General features: G+C 37.9%; 2 protein-coding genes across 4 annotated transcripts in view; one reads left to right on the top strand and one right to left on the bottom strand.

The window, feature by feature from the left end:
* The window catches only part of DENND4C (DENN domain containing 4C), a 126,039-nt gene that overhangs the window by 4,218 nt on the left and 100,932 nt on the right, over positions 1-20,889 (top strand). The gene's annotated exons all lie outside the window — the stretch shown is intronic.
* LOC121494538 (40S ribosomal protein S19-like) lies at positions 2,064-3,124 on the bottom strand. The gene has a single exon (XM_041761090.1). It carries the CDS (start codon positions 3,091-3,093, stop codon positions 2,656-2,658), a length of 438 nt encoding a protein of 145 aa, XP_041617024.1. The 5' UTR covers positions 3,094-3,124; the 3' UTR covers positions 2,064-2,655.

Below are 20,889 nucleotides of genomic sequence, written 5' to 3'. Positions count from 1 at the left end.
AGTTTATGTATATCTAATTTAGGAATGCTTAGACCCTAAAAGCATAAGTGTTAGGAGTCTCTTTTTAATTATGGAAAAAAGAATGTACTAACTAGGTACTGTGCTGTTGGGTAGGGATAAAAGGATGAATAACATTCTGAATATTAAAGTCTAGCAGGATAAACAGTCTTATGAATATGCATCACAACTACAATATGACAATCTAAAATAAAGCAAACTTCTCTATGGGAGCAGAGGGAAGTCCCTAACTATTTTTGATGTGGATTAGAGATGGTAAATTTACATAGGATGAGATACTTGATTTAAAACTCAAAGAATGGGGGATCCCTGGGTGGTGCAGCGGTTTGGCGCCTGCCTTTGGCCCAGGGCGCGATCCTGGAGACCCGGGATCGAATCCCACATCGGGCTCCCGGTGCATGGAGCCTGCTTCTCCCTCTGCCTGTGTCTCTGCCTCTCTCTCTCTGTGACTATCATAAATTAAAAAAAAAAAATTAAAAAAAAATAATAAAACTCAAAGAATGATATGAAAAGGTACTAAGTAATGAAAACGGTGGATTTTATGAAAATGCAAGTAGTGTAGTGTGGGTTCACAGTTCTAGAGGGAACTAGGGACTAAGCTGGAGGAGAAAGCAGGGATAATGTTATGAAAGTTGAATTAGGAATTAAGACCATACATTATGGGGAATAGGAAACCATGTTATGATTTTAGACTATTAAATATCTTTGGCTTGTTTGTGAAGGATGGTTATGAGAGAGCAGCTTGAATGAGGCTGCAGATTCATCAGAAGATCTTGAAGGCATCCAGGTGAGAATTAAGAACAGCAGTGGTAGGAATGGAAAAAAATAAATAGAATTGAGAACTATTATGTGATACAGACATTATTCTCTGTCTCAGAAGCTTTTTCTCTCTCCTTATCTTCTTGTCCAGTATGCAACCAGTCACACCAGTCAGCTTTCAGGTTTTTTCTCTTAGAGCTCTTGCTTATGCTGTTCCATTTATATGTTAGTTTTTCTGAGCTGGCTTTCCTGATCACACTGCCTATAGGGAGATCAGTTACTATCATACCACCTAGTTATTTTATTCTGCAGGATTCTTTCTTTCTTTCTTTTTTTGTCTTCCCTTCTCTCTTCTCTTCTCTTCTCTTCTCTTCTCTTCTCTTCTCTTCTCTTCTCTTCTCTTCTTCTTCTTTCTTCTTTCTTCTTTCTTCTTTCTTCTTTCCTTCGTGTTTATTCCCTTTACCAGTTTGGAGATTATATGTGATCTGACTCCTTTTTTATTTTTTGTAAGTTTGGTTGTATTTCTGGTCTTTTTCTGTTCCATTGGTCTACATTTTTATACCAACACTATATTGTCTTTATTATTTCTATATAGCAAACCTTACAATCAGGTAGTGTATATCCTTCAACATTGTCTTTTTTCTTTTTTTTTTTTTTTTTTTTTAAATTTTTATTTATTTATGATAGGCACACAGTGAGAGAGAGAGAGGCAGAGACACAGGCAGAGGGAGAAGCAGGCTCCATGCACCGGGAGCCTGATGTGGGATTCGATCCCGGGTCTCCAGGATCGCGCCCTGGGCCAAAGGCAGGCGCTAAACCACTGCGCCACCCAGGGATCCCGACATTGTCTTTTTTCAATATTGCTTTGGTTATTTTAGATCTTTAGCATTTTCATATAAACTATAGACTAAGCTTATCAGTTTTTACAAAAAGCTTGTTCAGGAGAATTGACACCTTACTAATACTGAGTCTTCTGATACTTTAACATGGTATAGTTCTTCATTTATTTAGGTCTCTTTAGTACTTTTATGTAGCATTTTTGTAGTTTTTCTTTTGTAGGTCTTATATATATTTTGTTCTATTTATCCCTAAGTATTTCATTTTTTTTTATGCTTTCCACTGTCAATGATACTGTATTTTAAATTTCTTTTCCCAAAATTTTTTTTGATAAAATGTAGAAAATACAATTGATTCTTTTTGATTCTTTTGTGTATTGTTTTGTAATTTGTTATCTTACTAAATTCACTTTTTATTTCTAGTACTTTTATGTAGATCCCTTAGGATTTTCTTCATACACAATCATATCTGCAGAGAAAACCATTGTTGCTTCATTTCTAGTCAGTTATGCTGTTTTTTTTCCCCTATTGTCACTGGCTAGATTAGTGCTATTCACTAGAAATATAATGTAACTTAGAATTTTTTAGTAGTCCTACAATAAGAGGCAATGATAAGTCATTACATGAGCTACATTTTTTACTCCGCTATTTCCTACATATTATTCACAGTAGTTTCCCCAGCACTGTCATCACAAATTACCACAAACCGTGTGGTTTAACACAACAAAAATTACTTCTGTCTTAGTTCTGGAAACTCAAGGTCTGAAATCAAGATGTTGACAGGGACTTAACACCCTTTGAAAGCTGTAGGAAGGATTCCTTCCATTCCTCTTCTTATTTCTGGTAGTTGCTGGCAATCCTTAGATTATCCTAGATACAGGGCTATTTAGATTTTCCATTTCTTTTTTTGTCAGTTTTGGTAATTTGTGTCTTTTAAAAACTTTGTCCATTTCACATGTTGTTGAATTTATTTTATTTTTTTAATTAATTGATTAATTAATTTTTAAAATGAATGAGGCAATTTGTTAACCCAGCATTTGTTCTAATGCTTCTTGTTGGCAGCTGCCACCCGTCTGGTGATTCTGTCCAGATCCTGCTGTCCCTGAGGTGTCAGTTTGCGGCCCCCATCTTGGTCCTTTTCTACCATTTTCAGCCCCTCTAGGGCTTGGAGGATCCTGTGGGCCATGCTTTTGGAGCCTCTGCCGAAGTGGCTGGGCATGACCCCGTTTCTCTGACATCCCCCAGAGATCTTAGTCATGGAGCCGACCCCAGCGCCTCCCCGGAGGTACAGGTGCTGTGCTGTGGAAGCAGCTTGTGTGTAGAACCAGTTCTCATCGTAGGGAGCAAGCTCTTTATGCTTGACCAGCTTAACAGTGTCCACCCATTCAGGGACTTTGAGCTTCCCAGACTTTTTGAGGAAGGCTGCCAGAGCTCTGATGAACTCCTGCTGGTTCACGTCTTTTACAGTAACTCCAGGCATCGTGCGGCCTGCGTGCTGCCAGCCAGGGGAAAGATGTTGTTTAATTTATTGATGTGAAAGTATATATGATGTACCCCTGTTATTTTTTTAATATCTAAAAATATACCTTCTTTTGTAATTTCACCTCTTGCTTTTTTTTTTTTTTGATTTAGAGGTATTGATTTCTATTGCTATTACTTGTCCATTTTCAATTTTACTAATTTCTGTCAATTTTTTTTCCCTCTGCTTACTCTTGGCTTAATTTGCTTTTCTTTTTCTACCTTCTTAAGGGGAATCCTTAGACCACTAATTTAAAAACTCCTCTTTTCTAATATGAGTGCACTATTGGGTGCTTATGCAAAGGATACCAAAATAGTGATTTCAAGGGGCACATGCACCCAGCACTATCAACAATAGCCAAAATTACGGGAAGAAGCCAAAAAGAGAAAAGGAGGCAAACCGTAAGAGACAACTATAGAGAATAAACTGAAGGTTGCTGAGGGGAGGTAGGCAGAGAGGTAATAGGTATTAAGGAGAGTACTTGCTCTGATGAGTGCTGGGTTAAAAAAAAAACCCATAAAAAGTACACCAAAAAACACACCAATCTGTCAGTTTGTGCTCCATATACTTTGTTGCTCTCTTGTTAGGTGTATACACTTTTAGGATTGTTAGGCTTGATGAATGAACTCTTTTATTGTTATCATGAAATGTTTCTCTTTATCCTTGTTTTGAAGTTCTTCTTTGCCTGTTGTTAATAAGACCCCTTGTGGGATGCCTGGGTGGCTCAGTCAGTTAAGCAACTGATTCTTGGTTTCGGCTCAGGTCGTGATCTTACCGTCATGATTGATCTTCCTCGCAAAAACTCACAATCCCTCTGTAATCTTTTTTTTTTTTTTTTTAAAGATTTTATTTATTCATGAGAGACACAGGTAGAGGGAGAAGCAGGCTCCTCGCAGGGAGCCTGATGCGGGACTCGATCCTGGGACTCCAGAATCACGCCCTGGGCTGAAGGCAGATACTCAACCGCTGAGCCACCCAGGGATTCCCTCCCTCTGTGATCTTAAGAAAAACATCAGAAAAATTCCAGTGGAGGAACATCCTAAAAAATGCCCGACTGGTACTCCTCTAAACTGTTATGATCATGAAGAACAAGGAGCATTTAAGAAACTGTTGTACCTAGAAGTAGCCTCAGGAGACATGGCAACTCAATGTAATGGTGTGTCTAGATGAGATCCTAGAATAGAAGAAGTACATTAGGTAAAAACTAAGGCAATCTGAACAAACTGTAGACTTTAGTTAATAATAAGGTCTTAACATTGGTTCATTAATTGTAACAAATGTCAGTAAGATGTTAATAATAGGAGAAACTGGGTCCAAGGTATAGAGAAATCTCTGTACTACCTTTTCAGATTTTCTCTAAATCTAAAACTGTTCTAAAAAATAAAATCTAAAATCATCCTGAAAACCTACGAACTCAGCCTGAGATTTAAAGAGAGAACAGTTGGAATGCTACAGTGAGAAGAATTTGCTTCTCACTGTGGTATTCTATCAAGCACAGCTTGTTTTTAGTCACTCTGCACTGAGCAAAATGACTAGATAGAACTCACCACAAAAGAAAGAATCAGAAACAGTACTCTCTCCCACAGAGTTACAGAATTTGGATTACAATTCAATGTCAGAAAGCCAATTCAGAAGCAAAATTATAAAGCTACTGGTGGCTCTAGAAAAAAGCATAAAGGATTCAAGAGACTTCATGACTGCAGAATTTAGATCTAATCAGACTGAAATTAAAAATCAATTAAATGAGATGCAATCCAAACTGGAGTTCCTAACGATGGGGGTTAACAAGGTAGAAGAACAAGTGAGTGACATAGAAGACAAGTTGATGGCAAGGAAGGAAGCTGAGGAAAAAAGAGAAAAACAATCAAAAGATCATGAGGAAAGGTTAAGGGAAATAAATGGCAGCCTCAGGAGGAAAAAAATCTATGTTTAATTGGGGTTCCAGAGGGCGCCAAAAGGGACAGAGGACCAGAAAGTGTATTTGAACAAATCATAGCTGAGAACTTCCCTGACTTGGGAAGGGAAACAGACATTCAGATCCAGGAGATAGATCACCCCCTAAAATCAATAAAAACTGTTCAACACCCTGATATTTAATAGTGAATCTTGCAAATTCCAAAGATAAAGAGAAGATCCTTAAAGCTGCAAGAGACAAGAGAATCCCTAACCTTTATGGGGAGAAGTATTAGGTTAACAGCAGACCTCTCCACAGAGACCTGGCAGGCCAGAAAGGTCTGGCAGGATATATTCAGGGTCCTAAATGAGAAGAACATGCAGCCAAGAATACTCTATCCAGCAAGGCTCTCATTCAGAATAGAAGGAGAGATAAAGAGCTTCCAAGATAGGCAGAAACTGAAAGAATATGTGACCACCAAACCAGCTCTGCAAGAAATATTAAGGGAGACTCTGTAAAAGAAGTCCAAGGAAACAATCCACAAAAACAGGGACTGAATAGGTATCATGATGACACTAAATTCATATCTTTCGATAGTAACTCTGAACATGAATGGGCTTAATGATCCCATCAAAAGGTGCAGGGTTTCAGACTGGATAAAAAAGCAAGACCCATCTATTTGCTTTCTACAAGAAATTCATTTTAGATGTAAGGACACCTACAGCCTGAAAATAAAAGGTTGGAGAACCATTTACCATTCAAATGGTCCTCAAAAGAAAGCAGAGGTAGCCATCCTCATATCAGATAAATTACAGTTTATCCCAAAGACTGTAGTAAGAGATGGAGGGACACTATATCATACTTAAAAGATCTATCCAACAAGAGGACCTAACAATCATGAATATTTATGCTCCGAATGTGGGAGCTGCCAAGTATATCAATCAATTAATAACCAAAGTTAAGACATACTTAGATAATAATACACTTGGTGACTTCAGTGTAGTGCTTTCTACAATCGATAGGTCTTCTAAGCACAACATCTCCAAAGAAACAAGAGCATTAAGTGATATACTGGACCAGATGGATTTCACAGATATTTACAGAACTTTACATCCAAATGCAACTGAATTCTCATTCTTCTCAAGTGCACATGGAACTTTCTCCAGAATAGACCACATACTGGGTCACAAATCAGGTCTTAACTGATACCAAAAGATTGGGATTGTCCCCTGCATATTTTCAGACCATAGTGCTTTGAAACTAGAACTAAACCACAAGAAGTTTGGAAGGATTTCAAACACGTGGACGTTAAAGACCATCCTGCTAAAAGATGAAAAGGTCAACCAGGAAATTAGAGAAGAATTAAAAAGATTCATGGAAACTAATGAGAATGAAGATACAACCATTCAAAATCTTTGGGATGCAGCAAAAGCAGTCCTGAGGGGGAAATACATCGCAATACAAGCATCCATCCAAAAACTGGAAGGAACTCAAATACAAAAGCTAACCTTGCAGCTAAAGGGGCTGGAGAAGGAGCAGCAAATAAAACCTTCACCCAGCAGAAGAAGACAGTTAATAAAGATTCGAGCAGAACTCAATGAAATAGAGACCAGAAGAACTGTGGAACAGATCAACAAAACCAGGAGTTGGTTCTTTGAAAGAATTAATAAGATAGATAAACCATTAGCCAGCCTTATTAAAAAGAAGAGCGAAAAGACTCAAATTAATAAAATCATGAATGAGAGAGACCATCACCAATACCAAGGAAATATAAATGATTGAAAAACTTATTATGAGCAGCTATATGCCAATAAATTAGGCAATCTAGAAGAAATGGGCACATTTCTGGAAAACCACAAACTACCAAAACTGGAACAGGAAGAAGTAGAAAACCTGAACAGGCCGATAACCAGGGAGGAAATTGAAGCAGTCATCAGAAACCTCCCAAGACACAAAAGTCCAGGTCCAGATGGCTTCCCAGGGGGATTCTATCAAACATTTAAAGAAGAAACCATACCTATTCTACTAAGGCTGTGCAGAAAGAAAGAAATGGAGTACTTCCAAACTCGTTCTATGAGGCCAGCATCATCTTAATTCCAAAACCAGACAAAGACCCCACCAAAAAGGAGAATTATAGACCAGTATCCCTGATGAACACATGAAAAATTCTCAACAAGATAACTAGCCAATAGGATCCAACAGTACATTAAGAAGATTATTCACCATGACCAAGTGGGATTTATTCCAAGAATGCAAGGCTGGTTCAACACTTGTAAAGCAATAAATGTGATAGATCATATCAACAAGAGAAAAAAAGAACCATATGATCCTCTCAATAGATGCAGAGAAAGCATTTGACAAAATACAGCATCCATTCCTGATCAAAACTCTTCAGAGTGTAGAGATAGAGGGAACATTCCTCAGCATCTTAAAAGCCATCTATGAAAAGCCCACAGTAAATATGTGGGAATATTCTCAATGGGGAAACACTGGGAGCCTTTCCCCTAAGATCAGGAACACGACAGGGATGTCCACGCTCACCACTGCTATTCAACATAGTATTAGAAGTCCTAGCCTCAGCAGTCAGGCAACAAAAAGAAATAAAAGGCATTCAAATTGACAGAGAAGAAGTCAAACTCTCCCTCTTCACAGATGACATGATACTGTACATAGAAAACCCAAAAGATTCCACCCCAAGATTGCTAGAACTCAGACAGCAATTCGGCAGTGTGGCAGGATACAAAATCAATGCCCAGAAATCAGTGGCATTTCTATACACTAACAATGAGACTGAAGAAAGAGAAATTAAGGAGTTAATCCCATTTATAGTTGCACCCAAAAGCATAAGATACCTAAGAATAAACCTAACCAAAGAGGTAAAGGATCTATACCCTAAAAACTACAGATCACTTCTGAAAGAAATTGAGGAAGACATAAAGAGATGGAAAACTATTCCATGATTATGGATTGGAAGAATTAATATTGTGAAAATGTCTATGTTACCCAGGGCAATTTATACATTTAATGCAATCCCTATCAAAATACCATGGACTTTCTTCAGAGAGTTGGAACAAATCATCCTAAGATTCGTGTGGAATCAGAAAAGACCCTGAATAGCCAGGGGAATATTAAAAAAGAAAACCGTATCTGGGGGCATCACAATGCCAGATCAGGTTGTACTACAAACCTGTGGTCATCACGACAGTGTGGTACTGGCACAAAAACAGACACATAAATCAATGGAACAGAATAGAGAATTCAGAAATGGGCCCTCAACTCTATGGTCAACTAATATTTGACAAAGCAGGAAAAAAAGACACTGGAAAAAAAAGACAGTCTCTTCAATAAATTGTGCTGGGAAAATTGGACATCCACATGGAGAAGAATGAAACTAGACCATTCTCTTACACCATGCACAAAGATAAACTCAAAATTGATGAAAGATCTAAATGTGAGATAAGAATCTATCAAAATCCTAGAGGAGAATGCAGGCAACACCCCTTTTGAACTTGGCCACAGCAACTTCTTGCAAGATACATCTATGAAGGCAAGAGAAACAAAAGCAAAAATGAATTATTGGGACTTAATCAAGATAAAAAGCTTCTGCCCAGCAAAAGTAACAGTCAACAAAACTAAAAGACAACCTACCAAATGGGAGAAGATATTTGCAAATGACCTATCAGATAAAGGGCTAGTATCCAAGATCTATAAAGAACTGATTAAACTCAACACCAAAGAAACAAACAATCCAATCATGAAATGGGCAAAAGGCATGAACAGAAATTTCACCAAAGAAGACATACACATGGCCAACAAGCACATGAGACAATGCTCCACATCACTGGCCATCAGGGAAATACAAATCAAAACCACAATGAGATACCATCTCACACCAGTGAGAATGGGGAAAATTAACAAGACAGGAAACCACAAATGTTGGAGAGGATGTGGAGAAAGGGGAACCCTCTTGTACTGTTGGTGGGAATGTAAACTGGTGCAACCACTCTGGAAAACTGTGTGGAGGTTCCTCAAAGAGTTAAAAATAGATCTGCCCTACGATCCAGCAATTGCACTGCTGGGGATTTACCCCAAAGATACTGACGCAGTGAAACACCAGAACACCTGACCCCCAGTGTTTATAGCAGCAATGTCCACAATAGCCAAACTGTGGAAGGAGCCTCGGTGTCCATCGAAAGATGGATGAAAGAAGATGTGGTCTATGTATACAATGGAATATTAGTCAGCCATTTGAAATGACAAATACCCATCATGTGCTTTGATGTGGATGGAACTGGAGGGTATTATGCTGAGTGAAATGATTCAATTGGAGAAGGACAAACATATGGTCTCATTCATTTGGGGAATATAAAAATTAGTGAAAGGGAATAAAGGGAAAGGAGAGAAAATGAGTGAAAATATTAGTGAGGGTGACAAAACATGAGAGACCTAACTCTGGGAAATGAACAAGGTGTAGTGGAAAGGGAGGTAGGGGGTTGGGGTGACTGGGTTGATGGGCACTGAGGTGAGGACTTGGCAGGATGAGCACTGGGTGTTATGCTATATGTTGGCAAATTGAACTCCAATTAAAAAAATAAAAAAAAAGTCTAGGGGTGCATGGGGTAGCTCAGTCAGTGAAACATTTGCATTTAGCTCAGGTCATGATCTCAAGCGCCCTGAAATTGAGCCCTGAGTTGGGCTCCCTGCTCAGTGGGCAGTCTGCTTGAGATTCTCTGTCTCTTTCTCCCTCCCTCCCTCCGTCCCTGTCCCTCTCCCTCTTTCCCTCTTCCCCCCCCGCCCCTCCCACTCATACTCTCTTTTTCTCTCTCAAATAAATAAATAAATCTTTTAAAAACATATGGCCACTCAGGCTTTCTTACATGTTAAATGTTTTTGCATACTTGCACTTTTTTAAAACGTAGATTAAAAAAATTTGTAAAGAATTTTTATTTATTTTAGAGAGGGAGTGTGCAGTTGAGCGTGAGCTGGAGGGAAGAGCAGAGGGAGGAGGAAACGCACACTGGAAGTTTTATAGTATAGCATTTTATATTTAGGTCTGTGATCCATTTTAAGTTACTTTTTGTAGAAGGTGTAAGATCTCAATCTAAATTCTTTCTTTTTTTTTGTATATGGTGATACAGTTTTGTACCACTATTGGCTGAAAGATTATACTTTATTGACATTTGCCTTTGCTCCTTTGCCAAAAGGTCAGTCATCCTTTAACTTTTAATATATTTATGTCTTTCTATTTAAACATGTTTCCAAGAGGTAGTTTAGAGTTGAGTGTTATTTTTTTAAATATAGTCTAATAAGTTCCATCTTTTAATAGGAGTCTTTTTAAAAAAAATATTTTATTTACTTATTTGAAAGAGAGAGAGTGAGCACAGGCAGGATGAGAGGCAAAAGGAGAAGGAGAAGCAGACTGCCCACTGAATAGGGAGCCTGTCGTGGGGCTCAATCCCAGGATTCTGGGATCACAATCTGAGGCCAAAAGCAGACACTTAATCGACTGAGCCATCAGGCACCACTAATAGTAGTCTTTAGTGCACTTAAAATGAAAAAAAAAAAATCAGTTTTATTGAGCTCTAACTTATACATCATAAAATTTACTCATTTAAAGAGTACAATTCAGTGGTTCTTAGTATATTAATGGAATTTTCCAGTCATCAGTGTAATCTCATTTAGAACACTTTCACCACAAAAAGAAACCTAGTGTCCATTAGCAATCACTGTCTTATTCTTCACTTCCCCACTGTAGCTCTAGGCAACCACTGATCTGTTTTCTGTCCCTGTAAGATTTGCCTATTCTGGACATTTCGTATGAATGAAATCCTATAGTATGTGATCTTTTGTAATCAACGGCTTTTATTTTGGATAAGGTTTTTGCGGTTCATTCATGTTGTATAAGTCATTCCTTTATTATTTTTTTAAATTGTGGCACAGTTCTCATAACAAAATTCACCATTTTAACTGAGTGGGGATGGGCAAAATAGATGGAGAATTAGAGATACAGGCTACCAATTATGGAATGTATAAGTCACGAGGTGAAAGGTACACAGCATAGGGAATATAGTCAGTGGTATTGTAATAGCATTGTATGGTGACTGATAGATAATAGGTACACTTGATGTGAGCGCAGCATAATGTATGGACTTGGGGAATCACTATGTTGTGCCCCTGAAACTAATGTAATACTATGTATCAACTATATTCTTCAATTTAAAAAGACAGTAAAAAAAAAGTGGGCCATTTTGACAATTTAAAAATGCACAATTCAGTGGCATTTAGTACATTCACAGTGTTACACAACTGTCACTACTATGGAGTTCCAGAATGTTTTCATCACCCTAAAAGGAAGCTCCTTTTCCTTTAAGCAGTCACCAGGGCTCTCCTCCCCATGCTAGCTCCTGGCAACAACTAGTCTGCTTGCTTTTTCTATGGATTTGCCTATTCTGAATATTTCCTATAGATGAAATTATGCAGTACGTGACTTTTTTTTTAAAAAAAATTGAGGCAAAATTGGTATAAAACATACTAGTTTCAGGTGTATAGCCTAGTAATTCGATTTTTGTATACAATGCGAAGTATCGTCTAGTTATCATCTGTTACAGATCAGTTGACCCTCTTCACCCATTTCACCCTCCCTGAATCCCCTTCTCTTCTGATAACTACTGATCTTTTCTCTGTATCTATGAGTTTTGTTTTTTAGATTCCACATATAAGTGAAATCATATAGTATCTACCCTTCTCTGTCTGACTTACTTCACTTAATATAATATAATTAAGGTCCATCCACTTGTCACAAGTGCAAGATTTAATTAATTAATTAAATAATTAAGATTTCCTTCTTTTCATGGCTCAGTAATACTCTAGTGTGTGTATATGTATGCACCCACACATCTTTGTCCACTCATCCATCAATGGACACTTCAGTTGTTTCCATATCGTGACTATTGTAAAAAATGGTGCAGTAAACATATGAGAGATTATATATTTATGAATTAATGTTTTTGTTTTCTTTGGATAAATACCCAGAAGTGGAATGTAACTGGATCATGTGGTATTTCTGTTTTTATTTTGAGGAACCTGCATACTGTTTTCCATAGTGACTGTACCAGTTTATATTCCCACTGACAGTAGATGAGAGATTTTTTCCATATCCTCTCCAACCCTTGTTTCTTTATGTTAATTGCCATTCTAACAGGTGTAAGGTAATATCTCACTGTGGTTTTGATTTACATTTCCCTGATAATTACTGATGTAATATCATTAATAGGTTAATGCTTTCGAGGTTCATCCATGTTAGGGCATGCATCAGTTGCCCTAACTTAATTCTCCTTAGGGCTGAATAAAACCCTATTTGCATGGAAAGACCACATTTTGCTTATGGATTCTGACTTGATGGATATTTGGGTTGTTTCTGTGTTTTGGCAATTTTATTTATTTCTTTATTTTTTAAAATTTTATTTATTTATTCATGAGACAGAGAGAAAGAGAGAGAGGCAGAGACACAGGCAGAGGGAGAAGCAGGCTCCATGCAGGTAGCCCGAAGTGGGACTCGATCCCAGGACTCCAGGACCACACCCTGGGCCGAAGGCAGGCGCTAAACCGCTGAGCCACCCAGGGATCCTTTGTCAATTTTAAGTAGTGCTACTATGAATATTTGTGTACAAGTTTTTATAGGGACATATGTTTTCATTTGGCTTAAATTTAGTGAAATTATTATTATTATTTTTAAAGATTTTATTTAATCGTGAGAAACACAGAGAAAGAGAGAGGCAGAGAAACAAGCAGAGGGAGAAGCAGGCTCCATGCAGGGAGAGCCTGATGTGGGACTCGATCCCAGGTCTCCAGGATCACACCCTGGGCTGAAGGCAGCGCTAAACCACTGAGCCACCTGGGGTGCCCAAATTTAGTGAAATATTGATAAAGTTGGGTTTGAATCTATTACCTTGCTATTTATTTTTAAATAAATCTATCTGTTCTTTTTTTTTTTTTTTTTTTTTAGTTTATTTATTTATGAGAGACAGAGAAAGAGAGAGGCAGAGACACAGGCAGAGGGAGAAGCAGGCTCCTGCAGGGAGCCTGATGTGGGACTCGATCCCGGGACCCCGGGACCACGACCTGAGCCAAAGGCAGACGCTCAACCACTGAGCCACCCAGGTGCCCTATCTGTTCTTTTTTGGATTGAATATATTTTAGTATTCTATCTCCACGCTGTCTTCATTGTCTTGTTAGCTATAAGTTCTTTTTTTTTTTTTAAGTAGTTGCCTTAGAGCTTATAAATGCATCTTTATAATTTACTAGTTTATCTTCAAATAATGTCCTACTATGTCATGTATAACCTAGGACTCTTTTTTTTTTTTAAAGATTTATTAATTTATTTGAGAGAGAGAGCGAGCGAGCATAGGAGAGTGAGAGCAGGAGCAGAGGGAGAGGCAGAGTCCTTGCTGAGCAGGGAGCCCGATGTGGGGCTTGAACCCAGGACCTCAGGATCATGACCTGAGCCGAAGGTGGACACTTAAATGACTGAACCACCCAGGCAAGCCAGGACTCTTACTTACTCACTTTCTTATTTATTTAAAGATTTATTTATTTGAGAAAGTGAGAGAGCATGAACAGGTGGAAGGTCAGAGGGAGAGGGAGAGGGCAGGGAGCCCAATGGGGCTCAGTCCCAGGGCCCCAAGATCATTATTTGAGCTGAAGTCAGATGCCCAATTAATTGAGCCACCCAGGTGCCCCAGTAACCTGGAACTCTTTATTCAGTACACTTCTTTTCCATTCTTCCTTGTCATTAAAAACAGAGTAATGCTAATTTTACCTTATTGGGTTGTTAGGAGTGTGAAATGAGTCAATGTAAAGTACTTTGAACATAGCTTATGCTTTTATTTATATTGGGAATAATAGAAGAAGACTTCATTAGGATTTCTGGCATCTATAACTTACTTCTTTTCCAGCCTGCTTCAGCTAGCTGCTTCCATGATCGCACCCAAGACTGTTGGTTCTCCATTCTGGCTGTAAATTACAGTTAATTGAGCAGCTTAAAAATATGTTAATATGCCACCCTCAAATTCTTATTTTTTTGGTTTGATAAGTATTTTTTAAAGTGTTCCAGCTGTTTCCATTGTGTAGTTAGGGTGGGGAACCATTGCCCTAGACTTTATGACCGTAATCTGTAACTGAAAGTATTTTAAGCATCTGACTTCCATCTCGTCTTTTGCTAGCTTATATACTCTAGTACCCTATTTTGATATTTTTTAGATTCCATCGAGATCCAGGTCATTAGCCACATCACTTTTTCACTCTCTGCCATCCCCCTGCCTGTAGTAATTTCTTTCCTTATCCAGTTATATTGATTTGGTGAATAAAGGCCTTGCACTGGCTCCAGACTCAGTTTGGAGTCTGCAGGATGCTTGGGATTCTCTCTTCCTCTCCTCCTCTCCCTGTTCCTGAGTGCACGCTCTCTAAGATTTTGTTTATTGGAGAGAGAGGGAGAAAGTGGGCACACGAGTGAGAGAGGAGAGGGGTCAGAAGGAGAGGGAGAAGCTGACTCCTGGCTGAACAGGGAGCTCAATGCGGGGCTCCATCCCAGGACTCCCAGGTCATGATCTGAGCTGCCCAGGCCTCCAAAATAGATTAAAAAAAACAAACCCCAAAACAAAGCAACCCTATAATTGAGGCAAACTTCAGTTCTAATTAATTCATTACTTTGCCAACTCTACTTCCTTGAACCTGAGTGGCTGAGTGTGATTGGAGGAAACAGAACAGTGCTGGCTGGTCTCACTTTACATTTACGGCCACAAACATCACTTGTTCCCCCAGTGTTATTGTGTCATTTTGCTCTTCCACTCTGACTACTAAGACTATTTAATCTCTTTTCTTTCACTCTTGGCCATGTATGTATGTACGCCTTTCTTGATTGCACTGTGAAAATAAGCTCCTGTGGTATCTCTTTCTTTCCCTGATTTGCTTTATTTTCCTCATAGTACTTATGTTTTCTTAAATGATTTATTTATAAGTTTATACTTGTTTACTGATTATTTCCCAACTATAAGCTCCATAAAGATAGGGCATTTGGTGTTTTCATTGCTTTAATTCCCAGCATTTAGAACAATGTCTAAGGCTCAGTCCTGGGTTATTAATAAACCAGCAGTGATTGATTAGCAAATATAGAGCTCTTTCCTGTTAGCCACAAAACTATGAAATATTTATGAATAATCCACAGAAGACCTAGATGAAAAAGATTATGATACCTTGCTTAAGAGCTTTTAAAAAAAAAAAAAATGACCTGAATAAAATAGCCATACCATGCTCCTGAGTAGAGAACTTTATATTGCAAAGATGTCCATTCTCCTTAAATAAACTATGTTTTAGAGCAATTTTAAAAAAATCTCAGCTCCCACCCCCACCCCTCTCCACCTCCACTGAAACTTGATAAGTATGGGTGAATAAGGTTGGAAAGTCTTAAAAAAAAAATGAAGAGGGAGTTTGCCAGGTCAGAAAACATTTAGAGCTATTTTAATTAACTATGGGTGATACTAGCTTGAATATTGGTTAATGAAACAAAACAAAGGTTTCATTTTTAGAGGATTATATAGGGTATTAATATATGAGAAAGATGAGAAAAGAATTATTCACTAAGTTAACCTTTCCATAATAAGTAGAGGACAGAGTTAAATTTTATTCTGTAGAGCATTTTTATTTTTTTAAAGTTATCTTTCATTTTTTTTTTTTTAAGATTTTATTTGTTCATGAGACCCACAGAGAGAGGCAGAGACATAGGCAGAGGGAGAAGCAGGCTCCCTGCAGGGATCTGGATGCGGGACTCAATCCCAGGACCATAGGATCATGACCTGAGCCAAAGACAGATGCTCAACCACTGAGCCACCCAGGTGTCCCCATAGAGCATTTTTAAAGCAGTGATGCCCATTAGGTATATTTGAGATGTGTGGATCTCTTTACTCTTTACAGTAAGGGATCTAGTTAACTAAACCTAATCCTTAGGTCACCTTGTGTTTTATAAAATAGTTCTCTCATTCCTTGACAGCTTAATTTTTTTTTAAATTTTTTAAAATTTTATTTATTTATGATAGTCACACACAGAGAGAGGCAGAGACACAGGCAGAGGGAGAAGCAGGCTCCATGCACCGGGAGCCTGATGTGGGATTCGATCCCGGGTCTCCAGGATCGCGCTCTGGGCCAAAGACAGGCGCTAAACCGTTGCGCCACCCAGGGATCCCTTTTTTTTTTTTTTAAGTAGGCTCTCTGCCTAGTGCAGAGCCCAGCATGGGACTTGAACTCATGACCTTGAGATCAACACCTGAGCTGAGATCAAGAGTCAGATGCCACCTAGGCGCCTGGACAGTTTAATCTGATAAAGTTGACCTCTCTTCCATTTAATTTGCTACAGTTTTCACTATGTATTTAGTAGTCAAATACTTAATAAATTTCTTGTAAACTAATACTGAATAGACTGTGAATGAGAGACTGAAATGCATCAAGTATGTATGTTTTGCTGCTTTGTGATCTCTATTGTAGATCCTCATGGCTGGTTCTGGGCTATTTATGAATTGGTGAGGTTGCCAGATAGAGTTTTAGAAACCTGTGAGGTGTGAATTTATCCCACAGTCACCTTATGCTCAGTGAATAAAGTTTAGGAATAATAATTCAGCTTTTAAGGAAAACAAAGGAAAAAAGTCCACGGGGGAAAACTGAATTTATTAGATACTTGTCTTGCATCTCTCTCTCTCTCTCTGTATACTTACATATATATAAATGTGTATGTGTATGTGTATGCAATAACTTAGGTTTTATGTTCTATTTTTCCAGCTTTATAGAGTTCTGTTAAAGTTGGGAATATTCAGATTGGCAATTATGCTTTCTGACTACTTACTGAGTTTAAACCAATGTTACTCTACTCTGTTGTTTTCTTACTTCTTGCACTTTCCTCCATTTCCCCCTATACTTTTGTTGAAATCTTGGAGAACATGAGCTGCTTTTAAAAAAGCTTTTAATTTAGTGGCACAGTCAGTTAAGCATGTCTGACTCTTGATTTCAGCTCAGGTCCTGATCTCAGGGTTTTGAGATCAAGCCCTACATAGGGCTCTGCGCTGGGCATGGAGCCTGTTTAAAGTTCTTTCTCTCCCTCTCCCTCTCTCTCTCCCCCTTTATCTTTCCTTCTCAAAATGAAACAAAACAAAATGAAACAAAACCCACCAAAAAAACCACTTTTATTTTGAAAATAAATTCAGAAAAGTTGAAAATATTGTAATGAGTTCCTTCTACACCCTTCACTTAAATTTATCAGTTATTAACATTTTATTACATTAATACACTCTTTTTGTGCATAGTATTATTTATGCTTTATGCACATTATTGGCTTGAACTCACAACCCCAACATCAAGAGTTGCATGCTCTACTGACTGAGCCAGCCTGGCCCCTCCAGTGCATAGTATTATTTTTTGATTAAACCATTTGAGAATAAGTTCAGCATGTATTTCCTTAGAATGAAGAAATTCTCTTACAGAATATAATGGTCACATTAGGTAGATCAGCGTTGTTACAAAATGAATCTATAGCTTACACTGAAATTTCTCCAGTACTGTTTATTTATATCACCCTTTTGTTTTTCTGATCCCAGATGCATTCTAGGATTACGCATTGAATTTAGTTGTCATTTATTTGGTACTTAGTTGGATTTTCTACAGTCATATCTGCAAATAACGTTTTTATTTATCTTCTGTCTTAATTTCTTCCTTCGGTTTTCTTTGGCTTTATTTTGGTATTCCTTTTTTAGTTTATTATTATTATTTTTTAAAAGATTTTATTTATTTATTCATGAGAGACAGAGAAGGGGGGCGGGGGAGAGGCTGGGACACAGGCAGAGGGAGAAGCAGGCTCTTTGCAAGGACCCCAATGTGGGACTTGATCCCGGGTCTCCAGGATCACACCCTGGGTCCAAGGCAGGCACCAAACCACTGAGCCACCCAGGGATCCCTTTTTAGTTTCTTTAAATTGAAGTTTGGATTATTAATTTGGGAACTTGCTTTTTTTTTAATAAATGCTTAATGGTATGTTCTCCTGTGAGTACTGCTTTAACTGCATTCTGCAAATTTTGATGTTGTCTTTTGTTCAAAATATTTTGTAATTTCCTTAAATTTCCTCTAGAACACTGAATTATTTAGTAGTGTATTTATTTTCTAAGTGTTTTGAGATTTTCCTGTTATCTTTCTGTTGTCATTGTTTTGATGCTCAGATTTTAATCTCTTTTAATTTGGAACTTTGAAACTTTTCCCCCGATTTCATTATATTGACTTTTAAAAAATTCCACTCTTTAGTTTTATTTATTTGATTGAATTATAGTTGACACACAGTGTTACATTAGTTTCACATGCACAGAATAGTGACTGCACAGCTCTCTACATTATGCTGTTCTCACCACAAATATAGTTACTATTTTGTCACCATATAGCACTATTACAGTACTATTAATTATGTTACTTATGGTGTACCTGTCATCCTTGTGACTTACTCGTTCCATAACTGGAAGCTGTATCTCCCCTTCCCCTTCACCCTTTTGCCCATCCTGTCTTTCTCTGTAGTAACCATCAGTTTGTTCTCTGTATTTGTGGGCCTTTTTCTGCTTTTGTTTGTTTTGTTTCATATTTTAGATTCTACATATAAGTGAAATCATATGATACGTGTCCTTCTCTGTCTGACTTACGTCACTTAATATAATATTTTCCAGATCAGTTGATGTTTTTGTGTATGGCAAGGCCTCTCTTTTTTTTATGGCTGAGTAATATCCCATTATACACACACATACACACACACACACATACCCATCCCACATCTTTATCCACTCATCTATCAAGATGGACACTGGGTTACTTCCATAACTTGGCTATTGTAAGTAATACTACAATAAACATAAGGGTGCATATATCTTTTTGAATTAGTGTTTCTCTTTTCTGTGGGTAAATACTCAGTAGTGGAATTAATACATCATGTGGTATTTCTAATTTTAATTTTTGAAGAACTTCCATGTAGTTTTCCATAGTAGCTGTACTAATTTACATTCCTACTAAGAGTATACAAGAGTTCTTTTATCTCTTTATCCTTACCAGTACTTGTAATTTCTTGTTTTTTGACACTAACCATTCAGATAGGTGTGAGGTGATATTTCATGGGGGCTTTGATATGAATTTCCCTGATAATTAGTGATGTTTTCATATGTCTCTTGTCATCTATATGTCTTTGGAGAAATATTTATTCAGGTCCTCTGCCCGTTTTTAAATTGAAGTGTTTACTTTTTTGGTGTTGAGTTATATACATTCTTTTTTAAAAAAAATATTTATTTATTAGTGAGAGACACAGAGAGAGAGAGGCAGAGACACAGGAAGCTGGCTCCTTGGGGAGCCCGATGTGGGACTTGATCCCCGGAATGAGCCAAAGACAGATGCTCAACCACTGAGCCACCCAAGCATCCCTAAATTCTTCTTTTTTTTTTTTTTAAGATATTTAATTTTTTTTGACAGAGTGCACACAAGAAGGGGGAACAGCAGAGGGAGAAAGAGGAGGAGACTCCCCGCTGAGCAGGGAGCCTGATGCAGGGCTCTATCCCAGGACCCTGGGGTCATGACCTGAGCTGAAGGCAGACACTTAACCAACTGAGCCACCAAGGCACTTTGAATTATATAAATTCTTTTTTTTTATTTTTTTATTTTTTTTAAATTTATTTATGATAGGCACACAGTGAGAGAGAGAGAAGCAGAGACATAGGCAGAGGGAGAAGCGGGCTCCATGCACCGGGAGCCCGACGTGGGATTCGATCCTGGGTCTCCAGGATCGCGCCCCGGGCCAAAGGCAGGCGCCAAACCGCTGCGCCACCCAGGGATCCCTGAATTATATAAATTCTTTATGTATTTTTGATATTAGTCCTGTATTGGCTATATCAGTTGCAAATATCTTCTCCTGTTTAGTAGGTTGCTTTGTCATTTTGTTGATGATTTCCTTTGCTGTGCAAAAGCTTTTTATTTTGGTATAGCCTCAACTTATTTTGGTATAGTCTCAATTTATTTTTACTTTTGTCTCCCTTGATTAGAATGCTCCCTTTGAGTTTGAGGTTGTTTAATCCCTCATGGTTAGATTAAGGCTATGCATTTTTAAAATCAGGAATACTACATAATTTATGTGGTATCCTTTGTGCATCACATCAGAAGGCATGTAATATCAGTTTGATTAATCATTCATGATGTTAATTTTGATTATTTGGTTAAAGTGGTGGCCACCAGCTTTCTCTGGTGATACGTTTTATTCATTTATTTATTTTAGGGTAGGCGGGGAGGAGCAGGGATAGAATCATAAGCAGGTTCTATCCCTGGGCCCTACTTGAGCTGATCCCACAACCCTGAGATCATGACCTGAGTTGAAATCAAGAGTGCAGTGCTCAACCAACTGAACCATCCAGATGCCCTGATACATTTTATTCTTTTGTACTGACTAGTATGTTTGGGAAAAGACCTTGAAATTGTATAAATATCCTATATTCAATAGCCTTCTACCCAGTGGTTGTAGCATCCACTGGTAATTCTTGTTTGAAACTGAATACTATGATGATTGTAAAATGGTTTTTGACCATCTCTTCTATGTTTATTAGTTGATATTCTATTGGGAAGAACCTTCTTTCCCTCTCCTTTATTCATTTATTTTATAATATCAGTGTGGACTCAAGTCTTAAAAAAAAAAATCAGTGTATTGTAATCCATTATTGTCATTCATTTTGATGCTAAAATTATTTCCAGTCTGGCCAATGGGATACTCCTCAAGCTAGTTCCTGTGTCCTTTTAATAGGACGCCCATTAGT

This window comes from Vulpes lagopus, chromosome 7 (genome assembly GCF_018345385.1).
Source record: "Vulpes lagopus strain Blue_001 chromosome 7, ASM1834538v1, whole genome shotgun sequence".
NCBI classification, from domain to species: domain Eukaryota; kingdom Metazoa; phylum Chordata; class Mammalia; order Carnivora; family Canidae; genus Vulpes; species Vulpes lagopus.
The sequence above is the reverse complement of the archived record's forward strand: the minus strand, read 5'-3'. Positions and strand labels throughout refer to the sequence as shown.

Coding starts and splice junctions, on each gene's coding strand:
- LOC121494538 (XM_041761090.1), bottom strand. CDS start 3,093: ATGCCTGGAGTTACTGTAAAAGACGTGAACCAGCAGGAGTTCATCAGA.